This window comes from Myxine glutinosa, chromosome 8 (genome assembly GCF_964187855.1).
Source record: "Myxine glutinosa chromosome 8, kmMyxGlut1.1, whole genome shotgun sequence".
Taxonomy (NCBI): Eukaryota; Metazoa; Chordata; class Myxini; order Myxiniformes; family Myxinidae; genus Myxine; species Myxine glutinosa.
In genome coordinates this window covers 23,477,962-23,499,758 of record NC_136268.1, presented here as the reverse complement: position 1 = coordinate 23,499,758, position 21,797 = coordinate 23,477,962, and the positions used below count along the sequence as shown (strand labels likewise).

The following is a 21,797-nucleotide window of genomic DNA, read 5'->3' as shown; positions in this document are numbered from 1 at the left end:
GTTGTTTGCCTTCGTGCTCTTACAATTTAAAAACTTGTGTACTCGAGAACTTCACGGTATTCCAATGTCCAGATGAAAACCGTTACAAAGGACAAACTTCCAGGGTGACAACTTTGTATAGGTCACGTACGCTACGTAAAACGAACTGCTTATTGATTGTTAAACCTGCACGACTAGACCATAGAGCACAGGCCATATGATTTGTTCAACAAAAGGTGAGTAGAAAGTAGGGGCAATACCCCTGGGCGCTCACCTGGTAGTATAAAGCAGTATACTACACCGACTGAAGGTATTTTAAACCAAATTCAATGATTGTTAGGAGACAGGGCAGCATGTACAATCATACTAATGTAATCTTGAGACAAAACAAATAAACAAAAAAACCCCTATTTTGGGGGGCAACTCCTGTATACCCCGATTTTTTTCTAATGCCGTGAACAAACTTTGGTGCATCATGGGTGATGCAGGTTGTGGTGAAGTTTCATTGAAATTGTGTGTAGTTTCTGAGGAAAAAATAAATAACTATTTTGGGGTGTCAAACCTGGATCCACTTTGACCCCCGGAAGACTCCCTTTCACCCCAATTTTTAATGCAGTGAACAAACTTTAGTCACAACACAACAGATATCATTTGTGCCAAGTTTGGTCACAATCCAATCAGCGGTTTCAGAGAAGAAGTTTCAAGTGTTTACGGACTGACGGACGGACGATGCGCCATCGCATAAGCTCCCTGGATGTACGTTCCAGGTGAGCTAAAAAATCTCGGATGTGGATCTTCACCAAAATTGAATCGATTTGTCCTCGTCACCCTCCGAACTTGTCCACCAAGATTCGTCCGAATCCGTTCCCAACTTTTTGAGAAATCCTGTTCACAGACAAACAGAAAGACGGACAAACAGACACGGCTGAAAACACAACCTCGGTCCACCTTAGATGGCAGAGGTATTTATCGCATTACTCAAACTCTCATGTGCTTGAGTTATCTCTTGGGCACATTTGGCACGCAACAACTAAAACCATTTGCCACCTTATTAGGCCCCGGCTGGTAATATGTTTCCTTAGAAGGAAGTTAAACACAGGAGGCCATTAGGCCTCTCAAAGCCTGTATTTCCAACTTATGGATGCATCTCTGTTTAGCAGCCTCGAGGTCATCGTGGTATTTCTGGGGGCTCGGTAGGTTTAACATGTACGAATGTTCCTTGAGCAGGAAGGCCATTTTGTCCATCGTCCCTGTACTTTTGTCCACACCAATTAATTTAATATATCGGTTTATTCATCATCTGTGACATCACTCCAATCTTTTCCACGACAAAAATAAAAAAATTTGGCGTTTATCGGACAATTGTGTCAAATATCTCCTTCCATAATCTGTGTAGACCATGTATGCGTTGCGTGTATACACAAGGTCAGCCATTATTTTGGGAGAATACTCAGATAGATGCATTCTATTATTAAGGTATAATTTGTGTACAGAGTGGATGACGAAGAACGAGGAATATGCAGAAAATCAAAGGATGTACTCCGATGATGTGATGATCCTCTTCTTCTTTCAGTGTCTTGGCGTAACATCAAATGCAGTCCCTCAAGTGCCAGGCGCATTGGAGGGCAATGTAGTTTGCCTCAGCCAAATCGTTTTGTGTGGTTGTTGTGGGCAGTAGGGGGCAGATTAGCATGTGGTTCATGGTCTGCCTTCACCCACAGTCATAGGTGTCGGGGCCTTGTACATATCCCCATTTGACCATGTTGGCCTTACATCTGCCAACTTTGGTACGCAGGCAATTTAGTGACTTCCAGGTGGTCCAGCCACGTTGAGCTCCGTCCGGGAGTTCCTCTGCTGGGCCTCAAGGTGTTTTCTGGCTCATTCATTTCTGTTTACACAGCTTTGGGTGACTGATGCTTGGGATTGTTTTGAGTGGCTCTGTGGAGAAGCAGAAGCTGATGTCAATGTATCTTCAACTGTGTTGAAGTCTTTGGTCTGGGCTGTGATGGAATGGTCACCTGCACTCATTGATTGACTCACTGCCTGTGGAACCATCTTATACATCCTCTTCAATCTCATTTCCCCCTCCAGGTCTTTAAGACAGCTGTTCACCACCATCTCAAATTTCCTTCCAAATTTCCATCCTGAGAGTTTACTTCCATATCCATCTTGTCCACCCCATGCATCCTCTCCGCCCCCCATTCCTCCCCACACCCCATTGTTTGTCCGCCTCCCTCTGCCTTGGCCTTCAGCTCTGCTGTTGGTGTTTTCCCCCTCTTTCTCTCTGCTGTTCCTTTTCTCCTGTGTGTCCTGATCCGTTCCGTGTACTAATAGTAGCTCTTCCACAAGCCCCGACTATGTACACAAAAACAAGACCGAAAGTCTAACAGCGGCGTAGTCAGGCTTGATTGACACTCTAGTTTAAGAGGATAGTATGACCTGGGTGGGGATACCATTAGCAAATAATGCAAGTATTAAATTATTTTGAAGTACTCTAAGTCTCTAAGCTGTCTGTCACCATGTAAACGAAGAGATTACATTGAGACACTTGTTTATTCTGTATGTTGGTCAGTTAGTCAACACTATTAAAGTGACCTCAGCACCATCCCGACACACACCACTGTGTGTGTTATGGAATGAGGTGTTTTACGGCGGCCGGAGAGCAAATCCTGCCACCAACCTCCTTGAGAGGACCCAGTGAGTTGGTTACTCATTTGCCGACCTCGGAAGGATAACAGGCTGAGTCAACCCCACCTGGTGTTAATTCAACAGCTGACTGGGATTCAAACTCAGGACCCTAGGATCCCAAGCCCACCGCCCTAACGGTTAAGCCAACACCAGACTTAGGGTGGTTGGAGGCAGTCATAAAAAGTGCTTCAATGTTTGAAAAGCCCTTAATCAAAGTTTTAATCATATATGATCATGCACCCCCCCCCCCACCCCCCAATCATATATAATCACCATCTTATATCTTACTATAATTCACCAAATGTCCGTCGGTCCGTTTGAAGGTACCGCAAAAACGGCTCAACCGATCGCAACGATATTTTGGGTGGGTAATCCTGGGACCTCTGGGAGTAAAATAGGCTATATTGTTTTTCCAAGTTTTCCAATTTTTGCAATTTTCCAGTTTTTCCAAACACGATGGAATAATATTTACCGATATGAACAGTGATGTGGCTTTTATTGAAATTCTACAAATACTGTTTAGATTTTGATGACAATTATGAACCTGCCGCAAATGCGGAAGTGGACAGATGGCGGCAATGTGCGGGTTTGATAATATCCAAATACAACCGTCATTCAATCGTAATGTTGATTTCAATAACCCGCACATAATAATGTTGATTAATAAATAATGATTTCAATGTTCAATTCAATAACCCTGGTGTTGGGCTAGCGGCTAGGGTGCCGGCTTAGGATTCCTAGGATCCTGGGTTCGAATCCCAGTCGATCGCTGAATTAACGCCAGGGGGGTTGACTCAGCCTGTCATCCTTCCAAGGTCGGCTAATTGAGTACCAGTTCACTGGTAATTCCCTGTTTGTCGTTAAAGGCGGCAAAAAGGGTTGGCATCAGGAAGGGCATCCGGCCGTGAAACATTGCTTCAAAAAGGGGACCCAAAAAACAACAACAACCATGGTTCCCGAAAAAGGCCAACCCCCGCTTTGCGGGGAAAAATGGCCTCTAAAGGTGGTTTTTATGTTAAACGTTAATCGTGTTAATCGTTTTGTTAAAGTATCAATTGATGATTGGAATTGAGTGAATACAATTACGATTTTGAATTCGTAATTGTATTCACCCAACTGTACAGAACTTCACATCAGGATTTAAATATTTGTTTATGTCACGAATGTTGTTAAAAGTTTATTTTTCATATTAATGTTATTTCATTTGTGATTGGAGTTATGCTGTTTGGAATGAAAAAAGAGATATCGAGTTCAAGTGAATGACGGAATGCCGTGACGGTTTCTACTTTCTAAACGTGAATTCGCGGATCACCATATGCAGATTCGCCATTGATTGGGTATGGAACAAACGTACCCGTTTGTTTGCCAACGGGTACGTTTTTCATGGAAGTCCTTCACGAACTTGCTGTCCATGTCTGACGTGCGACTGAAGGTGCTACAGGAATGTGGCATTTATTGGTTTCATGCTTTAGCATTCGCCGCTTCTGCATTGTCTGTTTGCTTCTGACCTCCCACCCGTGCGTAGCACGGGTATCTCACTAGTGTTGTCATAATTTCAGTTTCCCCCAATCATAAAGTGTGATAATTTGCCCCAACCAGGTATATGACATAATATATGAACGTTTCCTAAAGGGTGTTGAAAGAACCATTACTGGCAAAGCCAAATGGCGCATTACATTTTACCTTTCAGAAGCGTAATTGTCGGCTATAAAACTCACCCAATATGTAGGAAAAATATGTGAGGGACATACACTACCGGTCAAAAGTTTTAGAACACCTCCATTTTTCCAGTTTTTATTGAAATTTACGCAGTTTAATGTCTCAATGTACTCTGAAATTAAGCATAGAACAAATAAACAATTGGAGATAAAAAAGAAATCATAGAATCATTTTGTTTAACCAAATTTAATTTAAATTTTTGACTCAGGAAAGCAGCCACCTTTTGCAGATATAACGGCCGAACACACGTGGCATTCTTTCTACAATGGAAATCAAATATTGTCGGGAAGTTCTTCCCAACACTGTTGCAGAAGTTCCCACAAATGTGTTGCACTTGTAGGTTGCTTTGCTTTCACCCTTCTGTCCAGTTCATCCCAAACCAGCTCGATGGGGTTTAGGGCTGGAGACTGTGCTGGCCATTCCATGATTTGAAGCCCACCGTCTTGCTCTTTTCCTCGAAGGTAGTTTTGACATAGCCTGGAGGTGTGTTTAGGGTCATTGTCTTGCTGTAGGATGAACCCCCTGACCAACTAGCATATACCAGAGGGTATTGCATGGCGCTGCAAAATGCTGTAGTAGCCCTTTTGGTTCAGGGTGTCAGTCACTCTGTGCAAGTCGCCGACTCTGGATCCAGCAAGAGCCCCAGACCATCACGCTTCCTCCTCCATGCTTGACAGTTGCTGTCACACACTGAGGAACCATCCTTTCGCCTACTCGACGGCGTACAAAAACCCTCCGTGATGAACCAAATATTTCAAATTTTGATTCATCGGTCAATAAGACCTTCCAGTCTTCAGTAGTCCACTGGCGGTGCTTCATGGCCCAGGCAAGCCTCTTTTTCTTACTTTGCCATCTTATTCTGCCACTGGCGGTGCTTCATGGCCCGTGTTTTACTTCATTTTACATCCTCGTTCACATTTATAGATAGACGTGTAATATGCTGGCGAGGTACAACATACCGTCTTTTCATTCGACCCATAAGTTTAGCAACAGGAGGCCTAGTAATAATAAACTAGATCCTCAGCTCTGATTGGTGGACGTTTAAGGGGACATACTTACATACACATATACATATGGACAGACAAACACTGTTCTAGACGGCTTTACTTTATGGGCTAAGCTGTAAAAATTTGCCAACAGCATAGGCAAAGTTTCTGGTGTTTGGTTGAATGGTCTGATCGTTGGTGTAAATATTGAACAGCAGAGAGAGAGAGAGTGCGCTGCCCTGAGTGAGACCATTCCTCTATGTCCACCAGCAGTTGGGCTTCCCATCGAGGATGACATAGGAGGATCGACGGTTGCTATGAGATGGTTTCCTATGAGGTGTGTAAATGTGGAGCTCATAAATGTGGCAGAGGAGGGATATTGGGTGGAAGCCCTTTCAATTTCATCGGTCTTTACCTGGTTTCAGTATATGGCCATGACTTTTGCCTGTCTCCAGGCCCTTGGGTTGTTATTAGTCCCCTACCGGTGTACACCGGAGGGGACTATAGGTTTGCACGCCGTCCCTCCGTCTGTCAGTCCGTCAGTCCGTCAGTCCGTCACGCAAAGAACAGTTTTCCGGACTTTCTTTCTAAACGCTTAAAGCTAATGATTTCAAACTTGGTACCTGGTTTCCTCATGATAAGTTACAGATCAAGTTCGAACTTCACGACATTTCGATCATTTTTGACAAAGTTATGGCACTTTGAACTTTGGGAATTCTGATAATTCTGATGATCCTTAACTCAGTGCCATTTTAAGTATTAATTTCCTTTAAAAAAGATTTTCTCTGCAATAATAGGACTGATTGAGATCAAATTTTCACCATAGGGGACTCGGTCTGTAGGATAATTTAATGGTAATTATGACGTCACAGGTCACGTGGTTCTGTCGCCATATTGTTTTTCGTGAAAACACGAAAACCCCTTTTTCTCTGCAACGGCTGAACAGATCGAGGCCAAACTTTGCAGGCAGAATCGCATACCCATGACGAACAAAAAAGTCAGTGAGCATGACGTCATGCGTCACATGGTTTCAGAGTTATGACGTTTTTAAGCATGAACCTTTAAAACCGAGCTCCTCCCTCATTTTTGATCCAATTGAGGGGAAACTTCACAGATCTGTTCAGCACTAAAATGTCCTTTTGGAATTTGCGATAGGGCACGTGGTTTGGCAGATATCGTTAATTAAACGAAAATATTTAATTTAAAAAATGGATATCTCTTGAATCGCTAGTACCTCAGACCGTGAGTTGGTAATAATTTATATAATTCACACAGTGCAATACGTGCAGGCCGCTCCATGGAGCGACCTTGCGGGCTTATCAACGAGGCGAGGCGTGACACACGTGTCTCAGCAAACCTCAGATCAAGTTTGAAAACCAGCATCAACCGTGCATAAATTTGCATATTCGATCATTTTTGACAAAGTTATGGCACTTTGAACTTTGGTAGGGGACATGTATTGCAGCGCAATACTCAGAATGCTTGTTCAACTGGTATCATGCATGTACGTAAGTCTAGTAGCCAGTCTGTTGTGACTGGGCCAAACTTCCTGCTTCGTTTGGTGTAACATTGTGGTGTTGTTCGGCATTTGTTGGATCGAGACTCCATTTCTTGATTGTTGACCAGGCTTTGTTGCTGTTATGCGCCATGTTGGTGTTGGAGATGAGAGTTTCGCACCATTTCCTTTGTTCTGCCACCAGCTTGAAGGTATGTGATGATGATTGTTTGTCGAAGACGTGGCACCGATGTCACTGGTGACGTCACGCGTACCAGGGGCCAAAGCTGAAAGGTACCAAAGCTAACCCCGCACCAGATTTTCATGCCAAACCGGACCAACCTCTCCAAAAATTGCACACCTTGAAACCAAAGGAATGTGCCAAATGAAATAATGTAAAAATTGCTTTTTCCATGTTGTATAAAAATGTTTTATTCTCATTTCAACATTCTTGCCATTTTATGCATTCTGTTCATTTCCCATACAACTTTCCATTTTCTCAAATAATACATCTTAACAAATGCCCCACTGACCTATAATTGCACATAGACTTTTCTCTCCACTAGTTTTCTGTATTAAATCATCCAGACTTAGTTTACGTATAATCTCCACCAATCGTTGGTGCGATCTGTCCGCCTATGGTACAACTCGGGGTTTCTCACGACTCCAAATCATTGGCTCAATTGGTTTCTCCTGGGTACACTTTCCATGTAATTTGTGTTTGTTCAGGGTGCCGGCGATAACTCGCCTACTCTTTGCGAAAGACGCCCAGGTGTTTTTAACGTCCACCAACGACTAGACCTAGCAGACGGGTCCTCCGGCTTAACGTCCATTGATGCATGCCTGCGGAACACCAGGTGTGACTGTTTGTAACTGGGTTGACATTTGAACCCAGGATAGATAGCTTAGAGGTGATTGTGCATACCTCCAACCTATCCTGACAGCCCAATAAGTTTGATAAATTTACCTTATTAACATTGATTCTAAAAGCAAAACATGTGGTATATTTACCACAGGATAAGAAGATTATTGAGAGAACTTCAAGCACCATGTGCATGTGCAATATACTTAAAAGTAACTTTTTTGTTGGTGGTGTAAATTGGAATATTCACTCTATTTTTGGTATTAAAAAAAAAATCATTTATTTTGTTCAGAATTAAATTTGACATCTACTGTATTTTAATGTTGCTTTCTAAACAATTATATGAACCACCTTTGGAGGCCATTTTTCCACGCAGAGCAGGGGTTGGCCTTTTTTGGGCACCTTGGTCCCCTTTTTGAAGCAATGTTTTATGGCCGGATGCCCTTCCTGCTGCCAACCCTGTTGGTCGCCTCTTGCGACCCACAGGGAATTGCCAGTGAACTGGTACTCAATTTGCCGACCTCGGAAGGTATGACAGGCTGAGTCAACCCCCTGGTGTTAATTCAGTGATTGACCGGGATTCGAACCTAGGATCCTTGGTTCCCAAGCCGGCACCCTAACCGCTAAGCCAAAGAACCCATGATCCTAGGATCCCAAGCTGGCACCCTAACCGCTAAGCCAACGAACCCATGATCCTAGGATCCCAAGCTGGCACCCTAACCGCTAAGCCAACGAACCCAGGATCCTAGGATCCCAAGCCGGCACCCTAACCACTAAGCCAACGAACCCAGGATCCTAGGATCCCAAGCCGGCACCCTAACCGCTAAGCCAACGAACCCAAGATCCTAGGATCCCAAGCCAGCACCCTAACTGCAAAGCCAACGAACCCAGGATCCTAGGATCCCAAGCCGGCACCCTAACCGCTAAGCCAACGAACCCAGGATCCTAGGATCCCAAGCCGGCACCCTAACCGCTAAGCCAATGAACCCAAGATCCTAGGATCCCAAGCTGGCACCCTAACCGCTAAGCCAACGAACCCAGGATCCCAAGCCGGTACCCTAACCGCTAAGCCAACGAACCCAAGATCCTAGGATCCCAAGCTGGCACCCTAACCGCTAAGCCAACGAACCCAGGATCCTAGGATCCCAAGCCGGTACCCTAACCGCTAAGCCAACGAACCCAGGATCCTAGGATCCCAAGCCGACACCCTAACCGCTAAGCCAACGAACCCAGGATCCTAGGATCCGAAGCTGGCACCCTAACCGCTAAGTCAACGAACCCAGGATCCTAGGATCCCAAGCCGGTACCCTAACCGCTAGGCCAACGAACCCAGGAACCTCGGATCCTAAGCCGGCACCCTAACCGCTAAGCCAACGAACCCAGGATCCTCGGATCCCAAGCTGCCACCCTAACCGCTAAGCCAACGGACCCAGGATCCTCGGATCCCAAGCCGGTACCCTAACCGCTAAGCCAACGAACCCAGGATCCTAGGATCCCAAGCCGGCACCCGAACCACTAAGCCAACGAACCCAGGATCCTAGGATCCCAAGCCGGCACCCTAACCGCCAAGCCAATGAACCCAGGATCCCAAGCCGGCACCCTAACCGCTAAGCCAATGAACCCAGGATCCTAGGATCCCAAGCCGGCACCCTAACCGCTAAGCCAATGAACCCAAGATCCTAGGATCCCAAGCCGGCACCCGAACCACTAAGCCAACGAACCCAGGATCCTAGGATCCCAAGCCGGCACCCTAACCGCTAAGCCAATGAACCCAGGATCCTAGGATCCCAAGCCGGCACCCGAACCACTAAGCCAACGAACCCAGGATCCTAGGATCCCAAGCCGGCACCCGAACCACTAAGCCAACGAACCCAGGATCCTAGGATCCCAAGCCGGCACCCTAACCGCTAAGCCAATGAACCCAGGATCCTAGGATCCCAAGCCGGCACCCGAACCACTAAGCCAACGAACCCAGGATCCTAGGATCCCAAGCTGGCACCCTAACCGCTAAGCCAATGAACCCAGGATCCTAGGATCCTAAGCCGGCACCCGAACCACTAAGCCAACGAACCCAGGATCCTAGGATCCCAAGCCGGCACCCGAACCACTAAGCCAACGAACCCAGGATCCTAGGATCCCAAGCCGGCACCCTAACCACTAAGCCAACGAACCCAGGATCCTAGGATCCCAAGCCTGCACCCTAACCACTAAGCCAACGAACCCAGGATCCTAGGATCCCAAGCCGGCACCCTAACCGCTAAGCCAACGAACCCAGGATCCTCGGATCCCAAGCTGGCACCCTAACCGCTAAGCCAACGAACCCAGGATCCTAGGATCCCAAGCCGGCACCCTAACCGCGAAGCCAACGAACCCAGGATCCTCGGATCCCAAGCCGGTACCCTATCCGCTAAGCCAACACCAGGCTTTTCGAAACAATTATGCTGCTAAGATAAATACAAATGCACATATAAATGAGAATTAAGATACAGCATTAGCGAGGTCCAGTAGATCTATTTATTTCTTCAAAATTTCCAAAAAATTCATTCATTCATTCATTCCTATGTAGCCTGTGGCTGCTTGGCTGCATCGTTTTCTGGGGATGCAGGTGTGCTGCAGATGCAGTGCCCCCTAACCAAGTAGCTGCTGCTCGTTTTGCTGACCTCGGAAGGATGACAGGCCGAGTCGACCCGCCTGGTGTTAACTCGACGGCACGATCGGGGTTTGAACTCAAGACCCTAAGATCTAAAGCCAGCCACCTCAACCGTTAAAGCAACACCAGGCTAATTCCCAATTAACAGCAAAATGAATGTACCAGGTGCATTGTTAGAAACTATCGCTCTCGAGACAACAGCCATTGTGGCAAAAATATGGCTGGGAGTGATATGTTTTGTACTGAATCACAGTACGTTACACTGTGATCGGGCCAAGTTATATTAGTGGTCTCCTTCTGCGAAGGCCCACAGTGTAATAATGGCCGATTCTGTCGCCGGTGTTCATTGATAATTTGATTAGAAAGAACCAAACGTGCAAGGATCGACAGAAAGAAAACAATTACAAAATAGAGGAAGCAAGAAGAGATAGGTCACATCACCGAGTTCACTATTTGAATCCATGAAGAACATGTATGATGTTCTGCTCAGAAGGCCTCAGCTTGTATGCAGGTTGGCATGAGTCTGCAGAAGGGCCTTTACGAAGGGCACAAGGCGATCGTTGTCATTTTGGCCCGAGATCTGGAGCTGGTCGGAGTTGAGTGAGAGCGAAGACAGTGACACGCCGCTCGCCATCTCGCTCAGCATCCGCATCAGCGTTGGAACCACCTGCACAAAAGATGACCGTGAGCGATCGGGGTACATTGGGGACTGCCATTTTGTACCAAACACTACAAAACTACAGTACCATCTCTCCTCAGGATACTGTTACGTGCTCCTCCCCAAACCCCGGTCACGGTGTACCTCCGAGCCCCGAAAGGAGTCACGGCAGAAAGATGTGTTATAATGTGTGTCAATGACCATTGGTGAAACCACACCAACCAATTGTTACCAAAAACAAGTATTGTATTAAGGTCACAAGTATAACAGCACAAGTACAATATGTTTCAATTGCACCACAAAAATACCATATAATTCCGAAGATGGTACCATCAGTTTCTTATTCAATAACTCACTGTGCTCCAAGTGAGCGAAAAGAACATTCCCAAAGTCACTGTCCCGGCACCAAGCAAAGTCGATCCACGCTCCGGTGATCGCAAGAAAAATGTCGAATCGAGACCAGAATCCAAGTCGGCTGACAGTCAACGCTGCCAAAGAGGCACAAAGGTGCACCCAAAAGGCGACTGGGAAATCACACCTTCGGGTATGAACGTTCAGCGGCTCCCAAACGGAGAACCACAAATTCCCAATCGAAATCCACGTTACACTCGCAAACCAGGCTAATGGCTGGGTGCGGTGAAATGGCTGGAGTGAGGTGAAATGGCTGGAGTGAGGTGAAAAGGCTGGAGCGATGCGAAATGGCGGGAGCGAGGCGAAATGGCGGGCGGGCCCGTACTGGAGGCGTACCTGCTCTCCAACGATTCTCTTCGGAATCAACCGCAAAACCCGACACGCAGGTTTATCTGTCACAGCGATAACCACTCTGTCACAGGAATCCCTTTCCCAGGAAACCCAAAGTTCGCTCGTGACCCCGTTCGCCAGCGTCTCCTCGAGATCTCAAAGCAGCTCGGCTTTTCTTCCCGACATCACTTGCTCCGCCTTTTTTTTTCTTCCTCCTCTTCTTCTTCCGGTTTCTCCCGATCCGGTTTCCGGTTTCTTTTAAAACACTAATTTTTACCTTTTGAAAACAGTTATCTCCATTTCACTTTAACGATAACAATAATAGTACCACCGTTTAGAGGCCATTTTTTCGCGGGGGTTGGCCTTTTCGGGGACCGTGGTTGTTGTTGTTTTTTGGTCCCCTTTTTGAAGCAATGTTTTACGGCCGGATGCCCTTCCTGCCGCCAACCCTGTTTGTCGCCTTTTTACGATAAACAGGGAATTACCAGTGTACTGGTACTCAATTTGCCGACCTCGGAAGGATGACAGGCTGAGTCAACCCCCCTGGCGTTAATTCAGCGATCGACCGGGATTTGAACCCAGGATCCTTGGTAATCCTAAGCTGGCACCCTAGCCGCCAGCCCAACACCAGACAATAATAGTACATGGAACCAAAAATGCTTACAGTGGATGAAAACCACAATGACGGAAGTGACGAATCCGTAACAATAAACACACGTAGAACCAATACAGTAGATGTGAAAAAGGGGGAAATGTGCAGGACTAGTAATACCCGCTCCCTCGAGGAGCGAAATATGGTGCCAGTACCCACTCCCTTGGGCACAGATCAGTGGTTAATGGATGGATCATTTCATTCCCAAACATTCCCAAACAAATAAATCCAACCACACCAGGGGGCACAACCGATCCACAAGTGGTTGTTTTTATATTTCTGAAAAGAGGAAACTTTTTTGTGATCATTTGTAAACTTGGCTCTTAGCAATGTGCATGGTCTCCATTTTATTACCTGTAAAAGTATTTTCTGTCAGTTATTGTCTGATGTAATTATTCACAGGTTGGCCTGTGAGTACAGGTTGGCCTATTTACATTCACAGTAAATGGAATTATCCGTTAGTCGGTGGGGAACAATCTGGTTGGGTGCTTCGGCCGAGAATCATTATTGCCTACTACTCAATTGCAAATCCCACATGCTATATCAATTTGTCGTCTACTAATGTCCTTTTAATTCATGTAAAAGTATATACTCTCTCCTCCTGACATCATATTCCCATTAGGTTTGGATCAGCGGATCATTCGGCACGTATACTTTAGTCAGGTTCATTCACTATGTTAACAAATATAATTTCGTTCAAAATTTTGAGATTAGCAAACTTGTACATTTTTGGAATCATCAGAGCATGGAGAATCCGAAAATCAATGTTGGCATTTGCACAGACACCTGCATGGCCGCCATTTTGGATTTTCAAAATGGCCGCTATAAAATACATATTTTGCGCTATCTCGGCTTCTAGTCAACCTAGAGACTTAATTAAATATGCTAATCCTATGTTTTCTGGGTCAAGGAATCCAATAAAGGCCTCAAAATAGTGCTCAGGATTATAGAAAAGCAACAACAAAGGTAATTGAAAACCATTGTCTTTATATTTGTGATATAACTGTATTACATAATACATGATATTGCAAGTCCTTTGAAGTTATAGGTATGGGTTTATAAAGCAAGAAAGCAGCCTTGTTAGTATCAGATTGAACTATACGTCCTATACACAGGATGTACTCAATCTATACCGTTCAGGAATATGTTTTTACAGATCTTCATCACTGTCCTGAGTGTCATTTTCGCAAAGGTGTCTCCGCAAATGTAAACATTAATTTTTGGATTCCTCATGCTCTGAATATTCCATAAATGTATAGTTTTGCTAATCTCCAAAAATTTTGAACGAAAAAACATAGTGAACCTGACTACTTGGCCCAAGTCTTTCATGAACCGCTGGCGCGGCCGAATGTTTGACTGAAGCTTTAAATTATAATTAAAATTTAAAACGCCTTCAGAGTGCTGCAGATAACTCATTTACTGTTCAAGAAAGACACCGTTGGATTTTTAACATCAACTAATGCTGGCAGACGGGACATCCTGTTTAAAGTCGACTTTCAGGCCACTCTGTAGTTTATTAAATTTACAAGGCCAAAATTTTAATGACATAGGGACAATGCTGTGTATGATTTGTGACGACACCATATCAAATTAATGATCATTTCCTATTATGCTGAGGAATTAATGAATGCTGAGTGCCAAGTGTGCCCTGATTGCACACACGAGTGGCCTTGGACTTGCCTGCACCATGATGAGTTTCCTGTGTTTGGGCTTATTTGGGTCTGGCCATTCCTCACCAAAACACAGCAAGATTCGGTATTCAGGAAGGACCAACGAGCGACCCTCCAGAAAGTTTATCAGTTCTGTAGGAGGATGGGTATGGGGAAGAAATGTTAGCAAAGCATTGTAAGCTGTTTGGCATCGACACCTGAGCACATGGATGTCGGGATTCTAGATTCCCATTCCCATCTGAACACATGGATGCAGGGATTCTAGATTTACATTCCCATCTGAACACATGGACGTCAGGATTCAAGATTCACATTCCCATCTGAACACATGGACGTCAGGATTCAAGATTCACATTCCCATCTGAACACATGGATGTCAGGATTCAAGATTCACATTCCCATCTGAACACATGGATGGAGGAATTCTAGATTCACATTCCCATCTGAACACACGGATGGAGGAATTCTAGATTCACATTCCCATCTGAACACATGTATGTATGGATTCTAGATTCACATTCCCATCTGAACAAACGGATGGAGGAATTCTAGATTCCCATTCCCATCTGAACACATGGATGTATGGATTCTAGATTCACATTTCCATCTGAACACATGGATGTATGAATTCTAGATTCCCATTCCCATCTGAACACATGGATGTCAGGATTCTAGATTCACATTCCCATCTGAACACACGGATGGAGTAATTCTAGATTCACATTCACATCTGAACATATGGATGGAGGAATTCTCGATTCACATTCCCATCTGAACACATGTATGTATGGATTCTAGATTCACATGTATATATTAATACATGTATGTAAGTATTCTAGATTGACATCTACATCTCAACACATGGATGTAGGGATTCTAGATTCCCATTCCCATCTGAACACATGGACGTCAGGATTCAAGATTCACATTCCCATCTGAACACATGGATGTAGGGATTCTAGATTCACATTCCCATCTGAACACATGGATGTAGGGATTCTAGATTTACATTCCCATCTGAACACATGTATGTATGGATTCTAGATTCACATTCCCATCTGAACAAACGGATGGAGGAATTCTAAGTTCCCATTCCCATCTGAACACATGGATGTATGGATTCTAGATTCACATTTCCATCTGAACACATGGATGTATGAATTCTAGATTCCCATTCCCATCTGAACACATGGATGTCAGGATTCTAGATTCACATTCCCATCTGAACACACGGATGGAGTAATTCTAGATTCACATTCACATCTGAACATATGGATGGAGGAATTCTCGATTCACATTCCCATCTGAACACATGTATGTATGGATTCTAGATTCACATGTATATATTAATACATGTATGTAAGTATTCTAGATTGACATCTACATCTCAACACATGGATGTAGGAATTCTAGATTCACATCCCAATCTGAACACATGCATGTATGGATTCTAGATTCACATGTATATATTAATACATGGATGGAGAGATTCTAGATTCATATCCACATATTAATACATGAATGTTGGGATTCTAGATTCACATCTACATCTGAACACATGGATGTAGGAATTCTAGATTCACGTCCCCATCTGAGCACACGGATGTAGGAATTCGAGATTCACATCCCCATCTGAACACACGGATGTAGGAATTCCAGATTCACATCCCCATCTGTACACACGGATGTAGGAATTCTAGATTCACATCCCCATCTGCACACACGGATGTAGGAAATCTAGATTCACATCCCCATCTCTACACACGGATGTAGGAATTCGAGATTCACATTCCCATCTGAACACACGGATGTAGGAATTCTAGATTCACATCGCCATCTGAACACAGGGGTGTAGGAATTCTAGATTCACAATTCCATCTTAACACACGGATGTAGGAATTCTAGATTCACATCCCCATCTGAACACATGGATGTAGAAATTCTAGATTCACAATTCCATCTGAACAAATGGATGTATAAATTCTAGATTCACAATTCCATCTGAACAAATGGATGTAGGAAATCTAGATTCACAATTCCATCTGAACACATGGATGTAGGAATTTTAGATTCACAATTCCATCTGAACACATGGATGTAGGAATTCTAGATTCACATCGCCATCTGAACACATGGATGTAGGAATTCTAGATTCACAATTCCATCTGAACACACGGATGTAGGAATTCTAGATTCACATCGCCATCTGAACACATGGATGTAGAAATTCTAGATTCACAATTCCATCTGAACACATGGATGTATGAATTCTAGATTCACTTCCATCTGAACGCATGGATGTAGGAATTCAAGATTCACAATTCCATCTGAACACATGGATGTAGGAATTCTAGATTCACATCCCCATCTGAACACACGGATGTAGGAATTCTAGATTCACAATTCCATCTGAACACACGGATGTAGGAATTCTAGATTCACAATTCCATCTGAACACATGGATGTAGGAATTCTCGATTCACATCGCCATCTGAACACACGGATGTAGGAATTCTCGATTCACATTGCCATCTGAACACATGGATGTAGGAATTCTAGATTCACAATTCCATCTGAACAAATGGATGTAGGAATTCTAGATTCACAATTCCATCTGAACACACGGATGTAGGAATTCTAGATTCACAATTCCATCTGAACACATGGATGTATGAATTCTAGATTCACATCCCCATCTGAACACATGGATGTAGGAATTCTAGATTCACAATTCCATCTGAACACACGGATGTAGGAATTCTAGATTCACATCGCCATCTGAACACACGGATGTAGGAATTCTAGATTCACAATTCCATCTGAACACACAGATGTAGGAATTCTCGATTCACATCGCCATCTGAACACACAGATGAAGAAATTCTAGATTCACAATTCCATCTGAACACACGGATGGAGGAATTCTAGATTCACAATTCCATCTGAACACATGTAGGAATTCTAGATTCACAATTCCATCTGAACACACGGATGTAGGAATTCTAGATTCACAATTCCATCTGAACACACGGATGTAGGAATTCTAGATTCACAATTCCATCTGAACACATGGATGTAGGAATTCTAGATTCACAATTCCATCTGAACACATGGATGTAGGAATTCTAGATTCACAATTCCATCTGAACACATGGACGTAGGAATTCTAGATTCACAATTCCATCTGAACACACGGATGTAGGAATTCTAGATTCACAATTCCATCTGAACACAGATGTAGGAACTCTAGATTCACATCCCCATCTGAACACATGGATGTAGGAATTCTAGATTCACAATTCCATCTGAACACACGGATGTAGGAATTCTAGATTCACATCGCCATCTGAACACATGGATGTAGAAATTCTAGATTCACAATTCCATCTGAACGCACGGATGTAGGAATTCTAGATTCACAATTCCATCTGAACACACGGATGTAGGAATTCTAGAATCACAATTCCATCTGAACACATGGATGTAGGAATTCTAGATTCACAATTCCATCTGAACACACGGATGTCGGAATTCTAGATTCACAATTCCATCTCAACACATGATGTAGGAATTCTAGATTCACAATTCCATCTGAACACATGGATGTAGGAATTCTAGATTCACAATTCCATCTGAACACATTGATGTAGGAATTATAGATTCACAATTCCATCTGAACACATGGATGTAGGAATTCTAGATTCACAATTCCATCTGAACACATGGATGTAGGAATTCTAGATTCACAATTCCATCTGAACAAATGATGTAGGAATTCTAGATTCGCAATTCCATCTGAACAAATGGATGTAGAAATTCTAGATTCGCAATTCCATCTGAACACATGATGTAGGAATTCTAGATTCGCAATTCCATCTGAACAAATGGATGTAGAAATTCTAGATTCGCAATTCCATCTCAACACATGATGTAGGAATTCTAGATTCGCAATTCCATCTCAACACATGATGTAGGAATTCTAGATTCGCAATTCCATCTGAACACACGGATGTAGGAATTCTAGATTCGCAATTCCAACTGAACACACGGATGTAGGAATTCTAGATTCGCAATTCCATCTGAACACATGGATGTAGGAATTCTAGATTCACAATTCCATCTGAACACATTGATGTAGGAATTATAGATTCACAATTCCATCTGAACACATGGATGTAGGAATTCTAGATTCACAATTCCATCTGAACACATGGATGTAGGAATTCTAGATTCACAATTCCATCTGAACAAATGGATGTAGAAATTCTAGATTCACAATTCCATCTGAACACATTGATGTAAGAATTCTAGATTCGCAATTCCATCTCAACACATGATGTAGGAATTCTAGATTCACAATTCCATCTGAACACATTGATGTAAGAATTCTAGATTCGCAATTCCATCTGAACACACGGATGTAGGAATTCTAGATTCGCAATTCCATCTGAACACACGGATGTAGGAATTCTAGATTCGCAATTCCATCTGAACACACGGATGTAGGAATTCTAGATTCGCAATTCCATCTGAACACACAGATGTAGGAATTCTAGATTCGCAATTCCATCTGAACACACGGATGTAGGAATTCTAGATTCGCAATTCCATCTGAACACATGGATGTAGGAATTCTAGATTCGCAATTCCATCTGAACACACGGATGTAGGAATTCTAGATTCGCAATTCCATCTGAACACACGGATGTAGGAATTCTAGATTCGCAATTCCATCTGAACACATGGACGTAGGAATTCTAGATTCGCAATTCCATCTGAACACACGGACGTAGGAATTCTAGATTCGCAATTCCATCTGAACACACGGATGTAGGAATTCTAGATTCGCAATTCCATCTGAACACACGGATGTAGGAATTCTAGATTCGCAATTCCATCTGAACACACGGATGTAGGAATTCTAGATTCGCAATTCCATCTGAACACACGGATGTAGGAATTCTAGATTCGCAATTCCATCTGAACACATGGACGTAGGAATTCTAGATTCGCAATTCCATCTGAACACACGGATGTAGGAATTCTAGATTCGCAATTCCATCTGAACACACGGATGTAGGAATTCTAGATTCGCAATTCCATCTGAACACACGGATGTAGGAATTCTAGATTCGCAATTCCATCTGAACACACGGATGTAGGAATTCTAGATTCGCAATTCCATCTGAACACACGGATGTAGGAATTCTAGATTCGCAATTCCATCTGAACACACGGATGTAGGAATACTAGATTCGCAATTCCATCTGAACACACGGATGTAGGAATTCTAGATTCGCAATTCCATCTGAACACATGGATGTAGGAATTCTAGATTCACATCCCCATCTGAACACACGGATGTAGGAATTCTAGATTCGCAATTCCATCTGAACACATGGATGTAGGAATTCTAGATTCACATCCCCATCTGAACACATGGATGTAGGAATTCTAGATTCACATCCCCATCTGAACACATGGATGTAGGAATTCTAGATTCACATCCCCATCTGAACACACTGTCAATGCATCCAATTTCTTCTAACACCGTCCTGCAGTTGTATTCAATTAAAATGTTCATCAATGTCTCTTCATGTCCTTATCTTGCATGTAAAATACGAGTCCCTGAGAAGTAAAACAGCTATTATACCACATGATACTATTTTTGATAGAGGGAGACAGAGGGATCCAAAGTTCAAGCCGCCATTTACAATCACACTAATCACTGATTGGGCAATGTTGTTGTTTCGTAAGCAGCATTTGGCTGCTAGTTGCATCATTTTCTGGAAGCGTGGCTGTGCCGCTGATGCTGTGCCCATGTTATCAGTAGGCTGGTACTCATTTTACCGACTTTGGAAGTAGGACAGGCTGAATCAACGCACCTTTTGTTAATGCAATGGAACGACAGGGGCTCAAACTCAAAATCCTAGGATCTTAAGCCAGCCACTTTAACCGTTAAGCCAACACCAGGTTACCGATTGAACAATGATCAGGTGCAAACATTTTAGTTAGAACTTCCATTAACACAGAAGGTGTTAAGGGAAGTTGACATTGAATGATTCATTTGGTCCACTTCACTCTATTTGGCACTGGATGTGGGATAGTATGGTTTACGTCTCAGGTGGCTCATATGTACAATCCCCTCCATAAGGCTTAGATCACTGTAAAAAAAAAAAAATTATAAGTAGGTTTAAGGCTTTGGGGCCTATCCATGCATGACAAATGAAACTGAATAGAACTACTGAGGTGGAAGTTTTGTCTACTTTAAAGCAACGCACGTTGAAAGAAAAACTGGTATTCAAAGAGGCAGGTCTCAGTCTCCCGAAGCAACAAGTGGGGTTCTGTCTCGGAAAGCAGACCAGGTTCTGCTCCCATCCCAGACCAGTAGACTTTGCATTGGCAGAGGCGTTTGGCAAAGATCCCATGATCCCCCGATCTAATAAGTAGGCCTCGTTCGGCGTGTTGCAGCAGATGCGTCGTGAGACGCTGCTGTCTGGCGGACTCGATGTCATCCACAGGAGGGAGCTGTATCTGCATCGACAAAAATATGTTGGAAATTGATCATGTCGACGTGGACATTGCTGTTTGTCTGTCTGCATGCTTGTGGTACAAAAGTCTTCGATATTCAACATTTGATTTGCAACATTTTATTTTTAAACCATCACCAGTGCACACCTATGATGTGATTACAAATTTGACCTGGTGGTTGCATCACTAATCTCCCTACTTGCACTGTCTAATGGGAAGTTGTCAGGCGGACAAATCTGTCCATCCTTCCTCATTCCCACCCACATGCATTCTTTTTTGCTACCAAGCTGCTACATGCAAGCAATTTGGGCAAGGTGCCAAACCAAAAGGCCTACCATTCTAGTTCAGTTCATTTCCACTCTTGAATCAATCAAACACAACATGCAAGAAACATACATCATATTATGAGAACAGTGGAGGAAACACAATGAAAGCATGATTTGTAAAATGTCAGCTCCCTCTACAACAGTGAATTGTGATTAAAAATATGAACACACAGAAATAATGAAATATTGTGAAATAAGATACCTGCAGTGATAATAATAAGGAAGTGAACATGTAGAAGGGAAAATAGAAATGAATGTAAGTGTGGGATGGGGATGTAGGAGGAGGAATCAGCTGGCATGGAATACTTTAGCATTAGCATCCAATATCACTCATTATTTATTTATTACCAGTGATTGCTATCTACATGGATTCGTCATAAACTACTCAAATAACACCCTTTTGGGTTTGTGTTCATTATAGGATTATTCAAACCAATAGTTTGCCTCAGGCTCATTTCAAGGGAATTACATAACTTGGGTCCAGTATAAATAATAGTTTTGTTTACAAAGGAAGTTCTTGTTTGTTGTAAGTGGTACATATGGTCCGCGGTGGTGTGGTCCACGGCTGATAAGTGGTCCGCGGCCGATGAAGACCAGCCTTGGACGGATAGCCGGTCAGTCTTTACTCCGAGGCGAGCGAGCCGAAAATTGGCGGTACCTTTTGGCGCGCACTGGGCGGGACCAAAGTGCTTACCTGCACGGACAAAAGCCATGGGGTTTTATCCGAAACCCAACACCATGCAAACAAGACACGACAAATGAAATACAACAATAATAATGGTTTAATAAAAATTATGCACAGAATGAAAATGAAACGTGAGGTAAATCTAATATCCTAAT

General features: G+C 43.5%; 1 protein-coding gene across 3 annotated transcripts in view; it reads right to left on the bottom strand.

The window, feature by feature from the left end:
- Nucleotides 1-7,273: 7,273 nt before the first annotated feature.
- LOC137432291 (interferon regulatory factor 5) overlaps nucleotides 7,274-21,797 on the bottom strand; it is a 55,197-nt gene continuing 40,673 nt past the window's right edge. For 2 of the 3 annotated variants that reach the window (XM_078783001.1, XM_078783000.1), the window contains 4 exons: nucleotides 20,382-20,634; nucleotides 14,111-14,232; nucleotides 9,429-11,046; nucleotides 7,274-8,445 (listed from right to left, as the gene is read on the bottom strand). In XM_078783001.1, coding sequence (XP_078639127.1) covers nucleotides 10,876-11,046; nucleotides 14,111-14,232; nucleotides 20,382-20,634 — 546 coding nt within the window. In that variant the 3' untranslated portion in view covers nucleotides 7,274-8,445; nucleotides 9,429-10,875. Of the gene's footprint in view, nucleotides 11,047-14,110; nucleotides 14,233-20,381; nucleotides 20,635-21,797 lie in introns of all 3 variants that reach the window. The other variant, XM_068124102.2, reaches the window with a different exon arrangement.